Source organism: Tachypleus tridentatus, chromosome 9, assembly GCF_004210375.1.
Source record: "Tachypleus tridentatus isolate NWPU-2018 chromosome 9, ASM421037v1, whole genome shotgun sequence".
NCBI lineage: Eukaryota > Metazoa > Arthropoda > Merostomata > Xiphosura > Limulidae > Tachypleus > Tachypleus tridentatus.
Window position 1 is genome coordinate 32,365,284 of NC_134833.1, and position 22,323 is coordinate 32,387,606.

Sequence of the window (22,323 nt, forward strand, 5' to 3'; positions counted from 1 at the left end):
AGGTCTTTTCCATTTAATTTAGGCACAAGGAATTGGGAAATAACACTTGCTGCCCAGGAACAAGAAAAAGTAAAAATTGTGTTATATAGTGTTAATTTTATTTGACCAATAAATATTCTGTACTACGTGCTACAGGTTCAGTTTTGATTATGACAACAGTTTACAGGTTTGATAAGTGGAATAACTACAAAACATAACAACTGCACATGTTTCACACACAAGGAATCTCACTTGGTATATCATTAAACTTTAAAATATAATAAACTGCCTAATTATTTATTGTATACTTTAAAACTAATTCCAGGAAAAAAACAAGAGTTGCTTAATGTTTTATTTTCTGATTTTATTTTTTATCTTATGAACTTCAGAACTTCTTACTGGTTCTCCAGGAAGACCCCTTTTTCCTGCAATACCTGGAACACCCTGGAGCCCCTGGAAAGATGGAAAAAAGAAAATAATTTAAGGTGACTTAATCATAGAAAGATTTCAGAAATATGTCAAGAAAAACTATACAAGTTAATATATTACTGAATAAAAAAAGTTGATGAATTGTAATTCAATTGCATTTCTTTTGCCAGATGAAATTGTTTCCTATCGTAGTTACGTGTATGTGTCCCATTTTTTACAATGAAGTATTAGGTTCCTTAATGATATTTCAAGAGTATTCTCTGTTGACCAGAAAATGAGCATTAGAAAAAAATATTTCTTTAGTTAATAATTTCAATTGTATAGGTAAAATGCTAACCTCATTTCATAGAGAAATAAGCCCAATCTGAAACTTAATTTCAGGTGCCAAAATGGTGCCCAAAAGCTTTCTACCACAAAAACATTTTTTAAATTCTTTATAAAGGTAGACTGGGCAGTGTGTGTGTGTGTGTGTGTGTGTGTGTTACACTACTTCATGAAAATGTAGCCAACTCAACTTACAGAGAGCTATGTTCACATTCCTTTGTAACAGCCTAGTCAAATTTCAATTTTTGAGAGAGGTATGTTCATTTATAAAATGTCTTGTAAGGTATGGTTGAAGCTAAAAAAAATATTTAAAACAAATGTTCTTGCTTTTCTAGTTGTGTATTATGCTCTTTTTTGTAGATATTTAATTGTACCAGTAATAAAACATTAATGCTCATGCAACTCCAGTAAGTGAAGTTTGCCCATGAGAAATTTCTATGTATCTCTTTACTAGTGAAACTAAGAGTGCAGAAAAATATCTTTTAAAAAAACAACAACAATGGTTTTTAAGTATTTTCCTCTCATACAATATAAAACTAACACCAACTGAAAAACAAGAACAAATTATTTAGCACAAAATACCTGATTATTCTTAAAATTGAAAATTATTACTCCAAAATTACTAGATAAAACTACTAAAGCTAGAAAACTGACACTGAAAGTATTTCAAAGACTAATAATGGTAACGACTAGAAATGAAATTGAAAAAGTGAATAAAATTTTGCTAGATGAACATTGATTAAACAAGGATCTTCAAGTCTTGAATAATCTTTGTCCATTATCTTCATTTAAAAACTGAATCTTTAATTACAACAAAAATAATTTATTTATATCACAGCACTTAAGATAAAAGCATGCTACATTTTCTCTTTCACACACAAGTATGATTAGTGATTAACCTTAAGAACTTATAACTTGGTATAGCTTTCTAACCTACTAAACAAAATTGTATCTCATTAACAGCAGAGATGATAGCATGCTCCTCCCTGTCAAAATAGCAAGGTTAGCTATAGAAAAAATTGAAAAGGTTACACTCTGTGTCTCATAAACATACATAATAATGTAGTATTTAGGAAGTAAATCAGCTTTAACAGTAAGCATTTTTTTTATTAGATGCAGAGGTAACAGAGGAGGGCAAGGATTATTTATGACTATCTTCACCCTCAGAAACACCCCTTTCCCACTTCCAACACACACAAACATTGCTCCTAATTAATAGCTTCTTTCATACATTAATGATAAAATTAATACAGTCTCCATACTTGTGGCCCTTGATCACCAGGTTTTCCATTAATCCCAGGTTCTCCCTGAAAATTAAGAAAATTATTCAATATACTTTTAATAAATAATTCTATAAACTTTTTAGAAAAAACCAAAATGTGCGTGAACACTGACGAAAAAGTGACCAAATCTTGAATCAGTCAATGTCAAAAATTGTTTTGTAAATGGGCCAAAAAGAATAAAAACTTCGAGTTTAAATCTGATCTAACCTCATTTTCATACATCAGCATTTAGCTTTCAACAGTAACCACAATGTTTAAATTATGTTTTCATCTAATGACTTCTAAACTTGCTATTAATCTAGTAAACACAACCACCAAACTGTTTTCATCTAGTGATTTTTTAACTTATCAGTCTAATAAACAGAACCATCAAACTGTGTTTTAATCTAATCATTTTTATACTTGTTATCAATCTAATAAACACAACCATCAAACTGTGTTTAAATCTAATCATTTTTATACTTGTTATCAATCTAATAAACACAACCATCAAACTGTGTTTTAATCTAATCATTTTTATACTTGTTATCAGTCTAATAAACACAACCATCAAACTGTGTTTTAATCTAATCATTTTTATACTTGTTATCAGTCTAATAAACGCAACCATCAAACTGTGTTTTAATCTAATCATTTTTATACTTGTTATCAGTCTAATAAACGCAACCATCAAACTGTGTTTTAATCTAATCATTTTTATACTTGTTATCAGTCTAATAAACGCAACCATCAAACTGTGTTTTAATCTAATCATTTTTATACTTGTTATCAGTCTAATAAACAGAACCATCAAACTGTGTTTTAATCTAATCATTTTTATACTTGTTATCAGTCTAATAAACAGAACCATCAAACTGTGTTTTAATCTAATCATTTTTATACTTGTTATCAGTCTAATAAACAAAACCATCAAACTGTGTTTTAATCTAATCATTTTTATACTTGTTATCAGTCTAATAAACGCAACCATCAAACTGTGTTTTAATCTAATCATTTTTATACTTGTTATCAGTCTAATAAACGCAACCATCAAACTGTGTTTTAATCTAATCATTTTTATACTTGTTATCAGTCTAATAAACGCAACCATCAAACTGTGTTTTAATCTAATCATTTTTATACTTGTTATCAGTCTAATAAATGCAACCATCAAACTGTGTTTTAATCTAATCATTTTTATACTTGTTATCAGTCTAATAAACAGAACCATCAAACTGTGTTTTAATCTAATCATTTTTATACTTGTTATCAGTCTAATAAACGCAACCATCAAACTGTGTTTTAATCTAATCATTTTTATACTTGTTATCAGTCTAATAAATGCAACCATCAAACTGTGTTTTAATCTAATCATTTTTATACTTGTTATCAATCTAATAAACACAACCATCAAACTGTGTTTTAATCTAATCATTTTTATACTTGTTATCAGTCTAATAAACACAACCATCAAACTGTGTTTTAATCTAATCATTTTTATACTTGTTATCAGTCTAATAAACGCAACCATCAAACTGTGTTTTAATCTAATCATTTTTATACTTGTTATCAGCCTAATAAACGCAACCATCAAACTGTGTTTTAATCTAATCATTTTTATACTTGTTATCAGTCTAATAAACAGAACCATCAAACTGTGTTTTAATCTAATCATTTTTATACTTGTTATCAGTCTAATAAACAGAACCATCAAACTGTGTTTTAATCTAATCATTTTTATACTTGTTATCAGTCTAATAAACGCAACCATCAAACTGTGTTTTAATCTAATCATTTTTATACTTGTTATCAGTCTAATAAACGCAACCATCAAACTGTGTTTTAATCTAATCATTTTTATACTTGTTATCAGTCTAATAAACGCAACCATCAAACTGTGTTTTAATCTAATCATTTTTATACTTGTTATCAGTCTAATAAACAGAACCATCAAACTGTGTTTTAATCTAATCATTTTTATACTTGTTATCAGTCTAATAAACGCAACCATCAAACTGTGTTTTAATCTAATCATTTTTATACTTGTTATCAGTCTAATAAACAGAACCATCAAACTGTGTTTTAATCTAATCATTTTTATACTTGTTATCAATCTAATAAACACAACCATCAAACTGTGTTTTCATCTAATGATTTCTACACTTGCTATTAATCTAGTAAACACAACCACCAAACTGTTTTCATCTAGTGATTTTTTAACTTATCAGTCTAATAAACAGAACCATCAAACTGTGTTTTAATCTAATCATTTTTATACTTGTTATCAGTCTAATAAACACAACCATCAAACTGTGTTTTAATCTAATCATTTTTATACTTGTTATCAGTCTAATAAACACAACCATCAAACTGTGTTTTAATCTAATCATTTTTATACTTGTTATCAATCTAATAAACACAACCATCAAACTGTGTTTTAATCTAATCATTTTATACTTGTTATCAATCTAATAAACACAACCATCAAACTGTGTTTTAATCCAATCATTTTTATACTTGTTATCAATCTAATAAACACAACCATCAAACTGTGTTTTAATCTAATCATTTTTATACTTGTTATCAGTCTAATAAACACAACCATCAAACTGTGTTTTAATCTAATCATTTTTATACTTGTTATCAGTCTAATAAACGCAACCATCAAACTGTGTTTTAATCTAATCATTTTTATACTTGTTATCAGTCTAATAAACAGAACCATCAAACTGTGTTTTAATCTAATCATTTTTATACTTGTTATCAATCTAATAAACACAACCATCAAACTGTGTTTTCATCTAATGATTTCTACACTTGCTATTAATCTAGTAAACACAACCACCAAACTGTTTTCATCTAGTGATTTTTAACTTATCAGTCTAATAAACAGAACCATCAAACTGTGTTTTAATCTAATCATTTTTATACTTGTTATCAGTCTAATAAACACAACCATCAAACTGTGTTTTAATCTAATCATTTTTATACTTGTTATCAGTCTAATAAACACAACCATCAAACTGTGTTTTCATCTAACGATTTCTACACTTGCTATCAATCTAGTAAATACAATCATCAAACTATGTTTTCATATAATGATTTCTACACTTGCTATCAATCTAGTAAACACAATCATCAAACTATGTTTTCATATAATGATTTCTACACTTGCTATCAATCTAGTAAACACAATCATCAAACTATGTTTTCATATAATAACTTCTAATCTTGCTACCAATCTAGTAAACACAATCATCAAACTATGTTTTCATATAATAACTTCTAATCTTGCTACCAATCTAGTAAACACAATCATCAAACTATGTTTTCATATAATAACTTCTAATCTTGCTACCAATCTAGTAAACACAATCATCAAACTATGTTTTCATATAATAACTTCTAATCTTGCTACCAATCTAGTAAACACAACCATCAAACTGCATTTTCATCTGATGATTTCTACATGTCCTCTCATTATATATTTATAAAACTTTCCTTCAAGTTTTTAATCAACATGTTTCCATAATACAATACAGTCTCATTGTACACTACAATACCTACATACACAATACTAATTCACCTTAATTCCTGGATTGCCATCTTTTCCTGGTATCCCTTGTCGACCTCTGAGACCCTGTACAGAATGAAGTATGTGTGTATAGATATATTCATCCAGATAGTCTTAGAACAAAATACACGAGTGTTTGTAAAATAAATCTGCTCACATGAATTTACACTTCTCAACAGGTTTCATACCTTAGTAAATATTAGTTAATTTTTAACCATACACTTAGACTGGTCCTAATACATGTTTAAAAACTATGAGCATTAAAAAAAAACTAATACATGTGTTTGTGATCATACCTGAAGTCCTTGAGGACCAGTTTTACCCAGGTTTCCAGTATCTCCCTAAACAGAGATATAAATTAATCAACATATTTAAAACATATCTATCTATAATTATCTTCTTAATGAAAGCAAAAAACAACCCATAACATTTTAGATTTGTATTCAAAATGATCTGAATGATGTGGAATTATTTGTATAAGTGGATGTGCTAAATTGATGTGATTGCACACTTTAAGATTTTTGATTCATTACCTAAAATATCCTGTTAGTTTTGAATATTATGAAATCTGATAGACTTTTCAAAAAACTTTTGAGAAATCATGTCTCTATTACACTTTAATTTAGTAAGCAACTGAACAGTCAGTAATATTAATGAATATTCTTTCAATATCAAAAAATACATCAATTAAATATAAATATACCTTTCTGCCTTTTTTCCCCTTTTTCCAAATGCTACATTTTATAGAAAAACTTATTTCAAATATAAAATAGATTTTCTTAACCTGATAGTGCTATGTATCCCCTAAATCAACAATGACAATTCCATAAGCAACTGGCCTTACACTGCCAAATACAAGTTGTTGTTTGTTTCAGAGCAAAACCATCTTGGGCAATCTGTTGCAGGGGATTGAACCAGTAGTTTAGTCTTGTAAATCTAAAGACTTAAGACTTCCTACCGGGAAACCCGTATACAGATCTTGACCAAAAGAATCTATCATTTGCATACAAATTATTAAAGTTTCTATACCTTAAAAAATGAGAGAACAAATGAAAAATGCTAAAAAGTTTAAACATGTATGTGAAAACCTATGGTAGTCTGGTATAAACATTGTTCAGTTACCTTGCAGTCTTTAATACATGAAATAATCATATTAAAATATAAAAGTACTTTCACCACATATAATAAACTACAGCCTATAAATAATGCTGTTTATCCATTCTAACTTTAATCATATGTCATATATTTAAAATAAAATCTGTAAACATTTTGGGCATGAAAAGTTTTAATTACAAACAAATAATACATGGCCATTGATACAAACCTTTGAGCCTTTGGTACCTTGGGGTCCAATAGCACCACGATCTCCTTGAGATCCTTTTAGCCCCATTGGACCACTTGGACCAGGCAACCCTCGTGGACCCAAAGGCCCCTGTAAAAATACAGTTTGTTTATAAACTTTAAAGTTAAATCACCTTTTTAATTTAAAGTTTGACATCAAACCATAATGTTTACACTAGGAAGCCATACCTCATATTGCATACATCAGTTCAGTTTAATAATCATTATAACATCTTTCAACACAGGCATCCTTTACAATGCACAAGAGAAAGTTTTAATGTCTTACATTCAAAATTTAATTGGACCACTTTTGTTCACATTATAACAATTTGTATAGCATAAAAATCTTAAATAACAATCTATATTTTACTGTATATAAGTACTAAGTTCCTAATTTTACAAGGAAATATTTTACAAGAATCTGAATTTCCCCTAGTATGGCACACATAACATATTTCCTCTAGGAATCTTGTTTTCTCTATTTTTTCCATCACCCATTGAAAGAGTAAGAAATGAAATGCAAAATTACTAAATATTGTTATTACTTAGACAAACCATAAGTCTTATACTTTTAAATTTGTTTCACAATAAAACTATCAATAGAAAATCAAACCCTTCCTTCCACACTCACTTGTCACATCCTGTCTTTCAGGATATGTTCATAGTTCTCTCTTATGTTTAATTATATATTACATATAGCTGATGGAAAACCATGGTTTTAATCTATCAAATAATGTACTGCATAATACTGTGTTTTGGACAGATGACAATCAGTTCCACCCGGAGTACAAGAAATATTACAGTGAGAAACTCAATGACTAGCTTGGATGAATATATAATGGATCTTACTGCATAATTAGAAAGTCAGAAAGATTGTGAGAATTAGGGGAAATTGTCTACTTTCTGCATGTTATTTGTCTATGTTCTTTGGTACACTATTTAATTAAATAAAAATAATTTAGTGCATTATTACCATTAGAATAAAAAGATTAAATATTCTCAACAATGGATGGCAAGAAACAAAAAGATTTGTTAAGAACTCTATTTCTTGTTTTTATATTCATTCTTTATTTGTTATAATAAAAGTAACTAAAATGTAAAAATAAGAATCATTTTAGGTTATTTAAGATTAGAGTAGGTAAAATAAACAATAATAAGATAATAAAAATGTTTCGTGAGACAAACATGAAAGTAGCATTTGGTAATGTAGTTTGGTAGTGTAATTTAAGCTTCACGTGCCCCCAGTGACTTACAACTTGTGGCACAGACACTAGTTAGACATAGTTCAAAGGGAAATAAAACAATAAAACTTAATTACAAATAGATGTATACTATTATGGGCTTAAAGTTAATTAGGGTAAACAAATATGGTTTCATATTACAATCTGAAGTCATTCTTAAAAGAAAAAAAAGGGTAATTTAATTTTTTTTTGGTGGTTATAAAGTCAGTCAAACTGACCAATCCCATTTTCAGTAAGGTAGAGAAAATAACAGATGAAATACAAAGTTTTACTGAAAAAACAAACATTTGAAATGTAATTAGGTTTTTAGAAATTACACAGAAATTTGAGATTTTTAATCCTAACATGGAAATTACTTTGAACAGAAACTAGTCAAAACAAATACCCAATATATATATTAATAATATATTAATGGATAAACCTTTATTTTAGTTTTTTAAAAATACTTCACCAGAAATATTATTTATTGCATGTGAAAGACTTAAAATGATAACTAAAAAACTGCCAAATTTTGTAAAGATATACACAATATATTGAAAGTTAGAAGTATTAAGTCCATAAGGACTTTAAACAAGTACAAGTACATTGGTTGATCAAATTGACAATGCCCATGTTGATATAGTTAAAGTTTCTCTTATTAATCTAAGACAGAGACATTGGAATTCTTTTTCAATTGTTTCAGTAACACTTTCAAGTAAGATATTTCTTACATTACTTAAACAACATACATAAGTGCAACATAAATGGATATGATAAATATTAAATGTAATGACTCTTAACTGACAAACAGGTTTTAAAATACTTCCAAAATCCTACCCTTTCTCCTGGTGGTCCTACATCACCTGGTGATCCAGGCACTCCTCTTGCTCCCTAAAACAAATGGTAAATGACTAAAAATATTACATAATAATTTCTAATAAAGAAACAGTATACAATCAGGTAAAGAAAACTTCCCCCTTACTTTTCTATAACTGTTGATGTAGAATATTGTTCTTTAAACTTATTGTAAGCCCAGAATTGATGATTTCTTTGAAAAGTAAACTGATTTTAATTTTTTTAAGAATCATCACTCAGACAAAATTAATAAGACTTCAAGTAATTAATAACAATTTAATTATAACTTTCAACAATAACATCTTTGTAAACTGTAAAATTCTTCATTTTGTAATTTTTTGAGTTTCTTGTTTTCTTTTACATGGTAATTAATATCGAACAGATAATAGCTTTGTCAGAAAATTATATAAAACTCTTCATGTAACTGCAGCTACATGCTTATATTAATTGTAATAACACTTACAAATAACAATCATTTCACTGACTAACTCTTTGCAAACCATATAATCAAACATTACTGACTCATTTGTTGACTGTATTGAATGTAGTTTTCCAAAACTGTAAACCAAAGTTATACACAAAACTTTTGTATAACTTAAGAAAACCAAACTTCATCAACATATGTTACACTGATGACCAGTCCGAATTAGTTTATCTGACTCATTATAATAACCTCAACTCAACAATTGAATAATTCAAATAACCATATTTGGTTACTGATACATTCTAAATATATTTACATCATTTAAAAAAGTGAAATGTCTGTGTGTGTGTTGATATATAATTTTAATACATGATACATCAATCTGCTGATATCAGCTTATTCATGGTTCTACTTTCTAAAAAGCATTCTAGTTAGAAGCTGATTTTTAACTTAAATATTTATATGCATCATTACGATGTAATTTACCATATTTCCTGAGTCTCCTGGTGTTCCTGGAATACCTCGTGGTCCAGGTAATCCTAACTCTCCTTTACTACCAGCATCCCCTTTAGGGCCTCTTATTCCTAGAACTCCCTATAAGAACAAAATAAAATAGAAATACTTGATTTTAAAGACAGGTTACATATCATACTAATATTTATACAGAAGTAAAGAAATGTGCTATCTATAACATTTTAGAGAGCAGTTGAAAATTTTCAGATGTTGTTAAAAGTTTTAATGGTCAACACATCAAATATGAAGATCATCTACCTACATTACTTCATAGTCAATTACATATTACTGTTCATATCTTCTAGTAAGAAAAAAGTTAACTATTTAAAAAGTGATATATTTCCCCAGAAAACAGTAGAAAAGATTAATCTTAAGTGAAACATGTTTCACCTAATTTCAGTATAAAACTTGACTTGTACTAGTTGTTAAAGCCTTCAGATACCATGTCAGAAATAAGGCAGCTTAATTAATGATGAAGAATTCCTAAAAATGTTATGACAGAGAAGCAAATAATAAAATACAATCCATAAAATTAGAAGCAGCAAAGTTTAAGTTCATTTTTGTGACAAAAATACCTAACCAATGGGAGCCAATACAGCTCTAGGTGTTCCATGGTGCAAGTTTTTGTTAGCTAATGCTAACTAATTGTGATGATCTTATTCTGTAAAGTGTATGACTCGGTCACCTACAGTCTTACCCAGCTCATTAATGATGCGAGTAATTAACATATGAAGGCAAGTACATGTCAGCAGCTAATTCACTCGTGCACTGCAGTATGGAGACAAGTTAAAGTATGTCACAAATGTAATGTTTTATTTAGGATGATTTAAAGTGAAGTTGGAAATCAAAACATTTATAATTTTATTAACTGGTTATCCAAACCTGTGCTCATATCAAAGGGAGGTTCTTCTACTTTATTAACAAACCAAGTACCATACCATAAAATCTACTGTTGATAAGTCATATACAGTGTTTCTTAAGGTTATAACAGAAGTTGTACTTGTGCTCTGTTTCTTTGTTTTGAATTTTGCGCAAAGCTACATGAGGGCTATTTGCACCAGCCGTCCCTAATTCTGGAGTATAATACTAGAGGTAAGGTAGCTAGTTATCACCACCCACTGCCAACTCTTGGGCTACTATTTTACCAACAAATAGTGGGATTTACCATAACATTATAACACCCCCACGACTGAAAGGATGAGCATGTTTGGTGTGATGGGGATTCGAACCTGAAGCCCTCAGATTACAAGTCAAGTGCCTTAACCACCTGGCCATGCTGAGCCACTGTGCTCAGTCTATCAGGAAACTGAAACCTAGATTTTAGTACTATAATTATTGAAACTTATCACTGTCCACCAGGGGACTTAATAGAAGTGAAAAGGTTATAAAACATGATACACTAGCTCATTCATTTATAATAACAATTTCTAATTTAATGTTCTAGAGCATATTAATTTTTCAGCAACACAACAGAAAAATTCTGATAATATTTTAAATCAAGTTGCAAACCTTCCATAAGTTAAAATTATCCTAGAGAATATTCATAATCTATGTATAAATTCAAATATGTCATTAAACATTTTGTGTATGAATTTTTTTTATCATGTATAGTACTGATTTCATTGTGCTTTTATTGTTTCCTTACTTTCAAAGTAAGTATTCATAAACGTATTGAGAAAGAATCTCATTTTTTTCTGGTTAAACAAGAAACAGACCAATTATTAAGCAAAAGTCACAATTTTACTAGGTTGCTTTCTCATGATGTGAAATCTCACTTACTGGTGCTCCTTTAGGTCCAACAGGTCCTGGACTACCAGTGAGTCCAGGAGGACCTATAGCCCCAGGAAAACCTTGTACTCCAGCAGGACCTCTATCACCCTGAAAAAAATTAGAGAAAAATACATTTATATTTTTATATAGTAAAATAGTGTAATAAAGTAGGATACTAACACAGAATAACATGTTAATATCAAGATATTTTACTAAATTTACTACTTATTACCAGTGAATTCTCTAAGCTACATGTGTGCATGATCAGGCAAGAACTGAACTTCAAAAATGAAAGAGCAAATTAATCAGTTGGTAACAGTTTCACGTGGAGGACACCGACCTACAACTTAGGAAATACTATGTCCAAATGTAAGAATGTAGTACAGGTGCCAACAGCCACTTAAAACAATGTGCTGTTCAGCTTTTTAAAAGGAATAATTTTTGAAACTATGAAAACCAAACACACCTTTGGACAACAAACTGCTCACAGGATTTTGTAGTTTACTCAGTAAAGAAAAATTAGAGTGAACACTACAAGTTATAGTTACAGAACAGACAAGCATTGTTCTGTAATGGTTTTTGTTGTTAGTAGTATTCAAATATGACATATCTAGTATCTTACAATAAGCACTGAGGGTAACAAATGTTTTATAATATAACATTAAACCTGTATCAGAATGTTCAAGCATGCTAGCTTTGTTTGATGTGAAGTAAATGAAACAATAATATGCTAGTTATGTGTGACCATAACAGGTATTATTCTATAGATGACTTATATAAATAGTATTTCAATCATTGTTATGGTTATGTGTCAGTTGGCCTAATGAAATCAGGCATTGAATGAAATGTGGTTGGTAAAGAATATTATATCCTCTTCTCAGAAAAACACACAGGAAAGTGAATAAAAAATCATTAACCCTAACACTGCTATCTTATAGCAAACATTAGTTCATTATTATCATTTATGTTTGCTATAAGATAGTAGTGTTAGGGTTAATAAAAAATCATTAACCCTAACACTACTATCTTATAGCAAACATAAATGATAATAATGAACTGATGTTATTTACTTCTAGTAATGGGTATACCTACTATATTCTAACTTAACATAAAAATATCTTTGTGCAGGTTTTATACATAAATCTGTTAAGTTTGGTCAGTAATAGATCTGATACTAATATGCAGGATAATGATATAAGGGCTGTAAATTAATTATTCAGTAGTTTGTTAATTGCTCAACACACATTAACTTAGTCTCATCATGTCCATGCACTCACTGGTAATCCTCTTTCTCCATGTTGTCCATCTTTCCCTGGTGGACCCTTAAAGAAAATAAACATGTACACTGCATTAGTATTTATAAAAAATATACTAAAGTATTCTATGTAGCCTTAATTTTGAGCTACTGACAAGAGAGAAAGTGGCCAGTCAGCAGTATCCTCTGAGCACCATAAATACCAAGTCAAATGTTATAAGAATGGCTTCATTCTTATAACACATTCATAGCTTAAACTGCTTGAAATATTTTGTAATATTGTACTAGTTCAAACCTAGCTCTGAAATCTAGACCTCTACCAAAAGGGCTAACCCAAGTTTTGTGTGAATATAATAAAAAGAAATGAGTTTTGTTCAAAACAGAACATTATTTGCCTTTATGGTATTGTGTACAGTTCAAACTATCAAATTCAAATAATTGTTTCCTAAATTAGCAAATTATAAAAACTATAATTTATTACATGTTTGCAAGAGTAGTAAGACAGAAAGAGTTCAAACTATAGGTATAAAATAACTGATTAATTTTATTAATAAGTAGACATAAGTTATATTAATTGTCAGAATTTGGACATAATTAAAAATGTATACGAAAAATAATATTTAGTTCATTAATTAACAAAAAATTAATTATAACTAACTGTAAGGCCCATAAGGTATCCAAAACACTAGGAATAAAAAAACTGGTTTATTAATCAACAACTTTGAAAAAAAACACATAAATGTCACTAAATGTGAGATTCTAAAGAAATCCAAAACACTGAGAAACAAATAAATGATTCATTAATTAATAAACAAGAAGCAAATGTCATTTCCACTAAGTGTAAAACTTTCAAATACATTCAAAATTCTAGTTAGTACTGTGTATATTATACAGCTTTCTTGGTAAAATGTTTTACAGAATCAGATGAACACAGAGAAATAGTAACATAACATTTGACTACAATTTTCAAAAATAATATAAAATTATTGCTAGTCAAGCTTGATAGTAATTATAAAATTGGTTAGTTGAAAACTAAAATCCACTTAAATTTTTTTAGAACTTTAACTATTAGAAGAGAGAGAAATATGTGATAAAGTAATTTCACCAGGATGATGGTGGTTAAATTTTAGTTTCTTTAAAGATAAAACTCATACACTCAATGACTCATTTTCTTATGGAATAACACTTTTAATGATTCTTTTTTGTTCTCTCTAACCCTTAATATATTGTAATGATGTGTTTCATCACTGAATGAATTCTTTCAGATTATTTGGTAAATAATTCAACAATTTAACAACTATAATCTTTCCTCTATGATATTTTCACTACTAAAATCCTCTCCTGAGCCTTGTAAGTTTGATTTTTTTCAAATTTTCATCTGTGTTTTTAATTAACATCTCTTAGCTGTATGTGTCACAACGAGCTCTTTTTTTTTTTTTCCTGACCTGGTACAAAACTGGATGGTATCCATTTGTAAATCATACTCAGATATCCCAGGACTATATTAACTCACTCTTTTACCTAACAAGAGTTGATTGTTCACTTCTCATCAACTGGGATATAAACTATCTGATTCTTATATGTACCATCAGCCAATTTTCCCAAAAAATAACCAGAATTAAGTAGTTCTCCTTTTTAGAATTATAAGTTTCGATTATACACGTACCAACTGTCCAACTTCCCCTGCAATACCTAGTCTACCTGGCTCTCCTCTTGGGCCCTGTAAACCTTGCATGCCTTTGGGTCCTGGATGACCTGCATCTCCCTACGTAGCACAGAAGAAAGGTAAGTTTTATTAATATTTCAACTGTTACTCAAACATCTAAAAGAACTTTAATTCATCATATCTGTCCTAAAATCCAATGTTTTAAATAATTTTTTCTGTGTAAACCTTCTGCTTCAAAACAGTCAATATTGCCCACTCCAGAGACACAAAATGTGGTGCTAAAGCAATCTCAAGCTTGTTATTTAAAAATATAGTACACTAGATGATTAATATTTCACTCAAATAAATTTTGTTTATAAAAAAGAATAAATATTTTGCACATCCAAAGGAACTTAAGATTAACTGTACACAATTTTCATCACAAAACAATACTACCTTAGATTATAAGGTTATCACTAACCAATTCCATGGCTGCATGATCTTACAGTGTATTTATTAAAGTTGACCCCAGTGGCACAAACAGTAGTTACATATCATTAATACTTCATTTGGTTTGAAATTAAAACACAAAATTACACAATGGGTTGTCTGTGCTGTGCCAATCAAGGTTATTGAAAACCAAATTTTAGCCTTTTAAGACTTCAGACTTACTCTTGGTTTCTCTGTTGTCCACAATACAGATTTTTCCTAAATTATTGTAGCTACTGTACCACCTGTTGAGTGAACAACAGAGATATCAATAGCATTTACTTAAGAAATAATGAATATATGACCAAAAAGATTAGCTTTTGTTGATTTTGTGAAAAATATTGGTTTAAGATTTATATAAAAACACTAAATAAATACAGTGCTACACTTTCATCCTTTAACTTATTAACATATTTTCCTACAGAGTCAAACAAAAACAGATTAAGTCTAGAAAAATGACAACACATCAGAATAATCTTGTTTTCTGAATAATAAGCTTTTGTTTGTTGCAAAACAAAAAGCTGTATATTGGGCTATCTGTACTATACCTCCCAGTGGCATCAAAACCCAGATTTTAGCATTACAAGACTTTAGATTTACTATTGACCCACTATAGGCTAAATAATAAACTAAAAAGAAGGTAAATGTCAAACTCCATAAATGTGCATGGAAATTGAAGAAAAGCAAATTATACATCTGGCTTCATTTTTAAATGACACAGAATGCAGTATATTCATAATATTTCTTTATGGATGCTACAAATATGAAATGTGAAAACAGCCAAAAACCAATTTACATAGAGATAAAAAAACTTACACCAAATAAAAATATATTTTAACTTGTAAAGAAATTTCTTGTTAAAGTTAGTGTGTGTTTCTTTTAACATGTTTAACTTGTATATTCTCTTCTACTTCTTTTAACAGGATCCAATCCTACATAATATAGTTATGTTTAACAAATGTCTTAAAATCGATTTTCTGTTGCAACTTTCAATCCATTCTCTTGATCACATATGATTTATTTTACAAAATATCTATATAAAACAATCATTGTCATTAAAATATTATAATTTTCCTATGCTGATGGTGTATTTCCAAAAGGTACCTCATCTCATAAGATAAATTATTCTCAATCAGTGCTGCCCTCTATATGTGAACCTTTTCTTGACAGATGCCACAAGTCTTGTACTCTTCCCTTGTTGGAATAGTATATTTCAACATATCTCTCATGCAAATCATCATGCCTCGACTATTAACCAATAGTAGCATAGTTTGCTCATGTGACACATATGACTCATTCTACACTCCTCTATCAAACCATAGCTTAAAAGTTTGGCAGAAGATGCGAGCACCAACAAAGTGAGAAGTGTGAGGAAAGGTAGGTACCTATTGGAAATGCATTTTCAGTATAAGAAAATTATAGTTTCTAATAGAGTATTTGCCTCCTCTCACAGAATTAGCTAGAATCTCAAACTGAGGAGAAGAAGAAACTGGTGAGAGGGAACAACAGAAGCACCCCCAGAAGCATCCAAAGAATATCCCTGACCACAAGAGAAAGAGATCTGGATATCAGAGTAGGAGAACTGCACCACTTTTGAGCGATGTATACTTTTTGTCTAAATGAAAAAATCTGTAAAACCCAAGGGCAAAAACTACGAGGTATAGAGGAGCTAAGCACATCAGACTGTACTTGCGAAATTAGAAGTGGAGGTTCAGTAGAGGACTGTAAAGGAAGTCTCATGAGCATATTATGCTTCTATTGGTTAATAGTTGATGATATGATGATTTGCATGAGATACACCTACATTGGAATGTACTGTTCCAATAAGGAGAGAGCACAAGGCTTGCAACATCCATAAAGAAAACGTTTGCATGTAGAGGGCACCACTGAACGAGAATAGCTAATCTTGTGACAAGAGGTAAGTTTGGACTGCAAAAATATATTTAACGAAAAATAAGTGATTAGAATACACGACTGTTTGCAATAGTTAAAAGTACAAGTGTCATTAATGTTACAGGTCTTTATACAGATGTACAAAATTGAAAAAAAAATATTTTATTACACTAACAGTTTTGTTTTAAGATGCTAATAACTATTGGAATAACTAACAGGCATTGGTAGGTTTTTCCTTGTATGGCATTCTATACAGTTTCAATAGAAAACAATTATGTTGTATAGGGTGACCAGATGTCCCAATGTCCTAAGAGATTTTTTTAGGATACATTAACATCCCAATTTTCATTTTTCTCAGTAATATGTAACTCATTTATACTACAGACCTCTGATAAATGTAAATCAACAGATACAAGCTTTATAAATGAGTAGGGAAATTATCACACAATTTGGAATTACTCAGGATAGCTGCTTCTTCCCCTATATTTGTTAAGTCTATATAGTATCTAGTTTAGAGATTTACCTACCTTTGAACCTGATAATCCTGGAATACCTGGTGGACCTGGATTGCCATTTGGTCCCTTAAAATAAAATTTGTGCTTTTAACTTTTCTGCATACCAACAACAGTAATGAAATAGAGCAGGGTAAAACTATATACATAAAGTTTCTAATTGAACAAAGTTCTATAACTAAATACATTGAAATTATGTGCTCATTCAACAAGTAATGTATAAAAATGGACCTTTTATTTAAATTTTGTTACTATGCTTTTTACAAAAAGAAAAATACATATCACAGAGATAAAACAAACTGACCTTTAGAAATAAATAAATATTTAATTTTATTCTTTATTTTTTTGGTACCATTTTGACCAAATGAATTTTGTCAAGCCAGAAATATACTTGATGTTTAAATGATAAAGTACTGAAGGGCTCATTTCTGGCTTGAAAAGAAGCATTTAACAGGACATAAAAAATGTAAAATTAAACAAAAGTTGTAATGAACGGTTTTTATAAATTAAGTGCTGTTTGAAACATGATAGAGAGAAAAAAATAAGGTGTGACCATAAAAGAAAAAGATAAGACAAATAATGAAAATACAAAAAACATAACATCAGTACAAACTGTATCTCACAGAATGGCTGTTGTTTACTACCAATTATGTAATCATTAAAGGTTACTTAGAAAGTAAAAATATGAATGGATCAAAACATAATTTGACTTACAGGAGGCCCAGGAAGACCTGGTAAACCATCTGCTCCCCTCAAACCCTAAATAAATGAAAAACTAGTTAATAATAAAAAAATAATAATACAAACACCTTATGCTATAAAAATATTTAAATACATCATTTACATAAATTTTTAGCTGATTATAATTTAAAAATTTTAAAAATAGTGCACAGTTTTACTTTTCAAAATAATATAAGGAATAGTAAAGGCTGTATCTCTACATCATTGACACAGTAAAAAAAAAAGGTAAATTTTCTTTCAAAATCTGAATGCCTAAAATACAGGCTTCCACTGCATTACAAAGTTCAAGTTATAGGGAAAAAAAATTTGAGAATGTCTTCACATTTATGTTCTGTCTCATTTTATTTTAATTAAATATGCACAGAAATATACGTTTGTTCAAGTATTTGTATAATAGACAACATAACATGAAATCTTTCTGTGGTCAATACAACTATAAGATATATCATTAGAAGTATATTGTGGACACCCTATCAGTTAATAGCACTGATTTATTCTCTACTCAGACTAAATGAAAGGTACTCAATTTGATAAAACTGCAAATTTTAAAACTAAAATACAGCACAGTTCACAGAAGATAAAAATAAGTATGATTAAATGCGATAAGTTATCAGAAACCCTCAGGTTATTTGCATTTCATACAGTGTGCTCTTGTTACTTAATTTATTTCAATAAAGTTTTTTTTTTGTCTCTTAATAGAACACTTTTTTTTTAAAAAACGTAATTTTCTTTTTGTAGCTGATCATTTTAAAATACCAAACAATATTAAATATCAAACTAACTAAAATAACTGAACCATACAATACAACACATTTAGAATATATACTCACAGGTGGTCCAGAAGGTCCTTCTTGTCCACGCTCTCCTCGAAGTCCAGGAGGACCCTTCATTATTAAAGAAACAAGTAATACTGATATACAAAACACTGCATAACAAAAGCTATAATAAAACTATTAATAGTGATCACACTAACAGAAAATAAAAGGTTTTCATAACAATATCCTTAATTTAAATTGTATTCAATAAGGATGATCAAAGTAGTCTATAGATCATCATAAAGATAATAAACTACATGGTGAACTAAAAAAACTGTTTAGCTGATATTTTAGCTGAAAGTTTTGTATAGACACTTTTAAAAAGTTACAAAACTTTTATTGACTTATGTAACATATATATTCATGGTAATCCAATTTTTGCATTTTATTAAACCTGGAACCTATTGTAACAAATAAGTGTTTTAGAAATTGTCAGTATGGCCTTATTTTACAATTTAAACTATGATATATTTTCATAGCTTTCCCTATTTGTTGGTAAAAATAAAATTTAATTATAAATAGATGCATAACTGTTAGGAGCTTAAAGCTACTTTGGATAAATGAATGTGGTTTCAGGTTAAAATTCGAAATCACTCAAAATAGAAAAAAAAAGTGGTAAATTAGATTTTTTGGTGGTTATGAGGTTGGTCAAATTGACCAATCCCATTTTGATTTAGGACAGAGAAAATAACAGAAAAAATACAAACTTTTACTGAAAACAAATGTTTGAAATGTATTTAGCAGGTTTTAGAGATAAAATACATAATATTTGAGCTTTTTTAGGTAAAAAATGGTTTTTTGATCATAGCACAAAAATAACTTCGCATTCAGGCTAGTAATGAAACAGAATCAATATTTTCACAAACAAATCTTTAGTAAAAATAATTAATTAAAAGATATGATTTTTTTTTACAAAAGAGTCAAAATCTTTACTAAAAATTTACCAAAGTTTCTGAAAGTACACATACTGTATCAAAAGTTATAGTATAAATACTTAACTTGTGCATTTTATACCAAACCTGCCACAAAAGGATTAAGCACTAGATATATTTTATGCAACTAGTTGTAGACTGCATTAGCAATTGACCAATACTGATTTGTGACTCTATTCAAAGTTCATAGGAAATGTACATATTATGAGCAGAACATCTTAAAAATGTGGTAAGAAATGGATTTTCTTTTTACACTGGAGATAGACACAGTGATGCTTTTGTCAAAGAAACTTTTACAGAAGTTTAAAAAACCAAGGTTCATGAACTATGTAGGTTTGAATAGCTGGATGCGTCCAAACACAACCACTTAGCCAGCTTACATAATGATTAAGAAGTAAAAGTCACACCTGAAGAATTAATTTTACATGCATAAATAAGTAGGATCAGAGTGCACATGCTGCAACATTATACAGTGTCTCATTTCAACAGGATATTATAATTTTGACTTCAATTATCAACTCCGCATAGTACCATACATCGTTCATTACACAATAGTTTATATTAAAGAAAATACCAGAAACATTATACAGGGATACTAAATACAACTTTAGATATGCATTTAAGGTGTTATAGAGGTTATGTAAATGCAATATGCAAAGTGTGCAATGGAAAAAAAAAGGTTTTCTTCATCGTGTAAGCTACATCTTGTTCATGAACTCCTCAAAGTTTGAGTTAGACTAACTTTGGTAATCCAGACATGTCTTTTGTACCACTACTTCACTAACAAAGAAACTGCATATCAGACAATCACACAATGTATCTCAGAACGGCTGGTATGGGTATTAACACTTTTATTGATAAGGGGAGAACAACATTTCGACCTTCCTAGGTCATCTTCAGGTTAAGAAAGAGTTTGAATGTGACCATTGACGAACACGTCTTAGGGACAAGAGTATAAACAGATACGGGATTGTAGGGGGCGTTGAAGGTAAATGTTAGGTTACACACATTCTTCTCAATCCTTTTACAGATTTACTTGAAACTTACCACTGAGCCACTTGGGGGATTACAGATATCAGATATAAATATACATGTTACAAAAATATATTTCTCTACTCATAAAAAAGAACGTATATATTCATACCATTGGACCTGGAATACCCATTTTACCCTGCTGTCCCATTGCACCCTAAAAGGAAAAAAAATATTACTTAAACAATAAACAAATACTTAGTTGATTTTCTAAAACTTTTGTTAAGCCTTTTTAATTAACAATACAAATACATTTTATTAAATGGAACATTAATTGTCTATGGGTTTTTGAGCCCGTTTTACTTCACCATATAGTGATCTAAATTAATTTAGGTGCATGAATAATGTTATGTCCCTTGGTCAAATTCATTATTCAGTACCATACAACAAACCAACTGTTTAACATACACTGAACACAAGTTACTTTGTCATAATTTTATTACAAAAACCCTGGTATGGTTGTTAAATATTTTCTATATTAATATAATTAATTTTAAAACAATAAAATCTAAGTAAAGACAATTATTCACTAAAACTGATTTTAAAACTTTTCACTGAGTTTAGTACCTAAAATAAATTTTATAGCACTCTTGTTTCTATTTGTCATCAGATGTTTATCAAGTTTGTTTAATTTCTTCTCATTTCCTGATAAGCCATGTTTCAATGATAGAGGATTATCATACAAAATGTTATATTATTGATATATCACAGTTCTGATTGTGAACAGACTATTAATAATAATAATAAAATACACACACACATGTTTATATGCATGTTATGGATTCTCACCTTCTTTCCTACTGAGCCCATTTCACCTTTAGCTCCATCTGCACCTGGATATCCCTACAAGCCCAGACGAATAATTACTTACAGCAGTTAAGTTTAAACACAAGATAAAGTACAAAAGATATTAAACTGTATTAAGTGAGAAAACCCACAACATAATCATTTTATGTGAACTAAAACTTCAAGTAATATAACTACTTCTCAGCCAAACTAAGCTGTTAAATATATGTTTTTGTATCAGAAGAATAGAGGAAAACAACTCAATGAAAACAAAATGGTGTTTTCAATATTTTGTTTAGCAAGTAGTCATAATAAAATAATCTTTAAAATGATAACAAAGTTTTAGTTTGTGTGCTAAATATAATAACTTGTCAATCAATAAAGACAGTAAAATGTTAATACAGTATTCAAGAATTACAAGTTATAACCTTGTTTATTTTTCTCACTTTAATTTGCATTTAGTTTCTTTTTCATAGATTTTATAGAGGTACTTTTAATATGTTGTTTATTACAATCTGTGTTAATTTACTCT

The 22,323-nt window shown here is 29.2% G+C and overlaps 1 protein-coding gene across 1 annotated transcript in view; it reads right to left on the minus strand.

Moving 5' to 3' along the window:
• LOC143225001 (uncharacterized) overlaps nucleotides 1-22,323 on the minus strand; it is an 87,891-nt gene that overhangs the window by 38,212 nt on the left and 27,356 nt on the right. Inside the window, exons 13-27 of the mRNA XM_076453610.1 lie at nucleotides 21,795-21,848; nucleotides 21,118-21,162; nucleotides 19,057-19,110; nucleotides 18,200-18,244; nucleotides 17,501-17,554; nucleotides 14,613-14,711; nucleotides 12,969-13,013; nucleotides 11,701-11,799; nucleotides 9,895-10,002; nucleotides 8,967-9,020; nucleotides 6,893-7,000; nucleotides 5,865-5,909; nucleotides 5,581-5,634; nucleotides 1,995-2,039; nucleotides 379-432 (exon numbers count right to left, since the gene is read on the minus strand). Of these exons, the coding sequence (XP_076309725.1) occupies nucleotides 379-432; nucleotides 1,995-2,039; nucleotides 5,581-5,634; nucleotides 5,865-5,909; nucleotides 6,893-7,000; nucleotides 8,967-9,020; nucleotides 9,895-10,002; nucleotides 11,701-11,799; nucleotides 12,969-13,013; nucleotides 14,613-14,711; nucleotides 17,501-17,554; nucleotides 18,200-18,244; nucleotides 19,057-19,110; nucleotides 21,118-21,162; nucleotides 21,795-21,848 (963 nt within the window). The remainder of the gene's footprint in view (nucleotides 1-378; nucleotides 433-1,994; nucleotides 2,040-5,580; nucleotides 5,635-5,864; nucleotides 5,910-6,892; nucleotides 7,001-8,966; nucleotides 9,021-9,894; nucleotides 10,003-11,700; nucleotides 11,800-12,968; nucleotides 13,014-14,612; nucleotides 14,712-17,500; nucleotides 17,555-18,199; nucleotides 18,245-19,056; nucleotides 19,111-21,117; nucleotides 21,163-21,794; nucleotides 21,849-22,323) is intronic.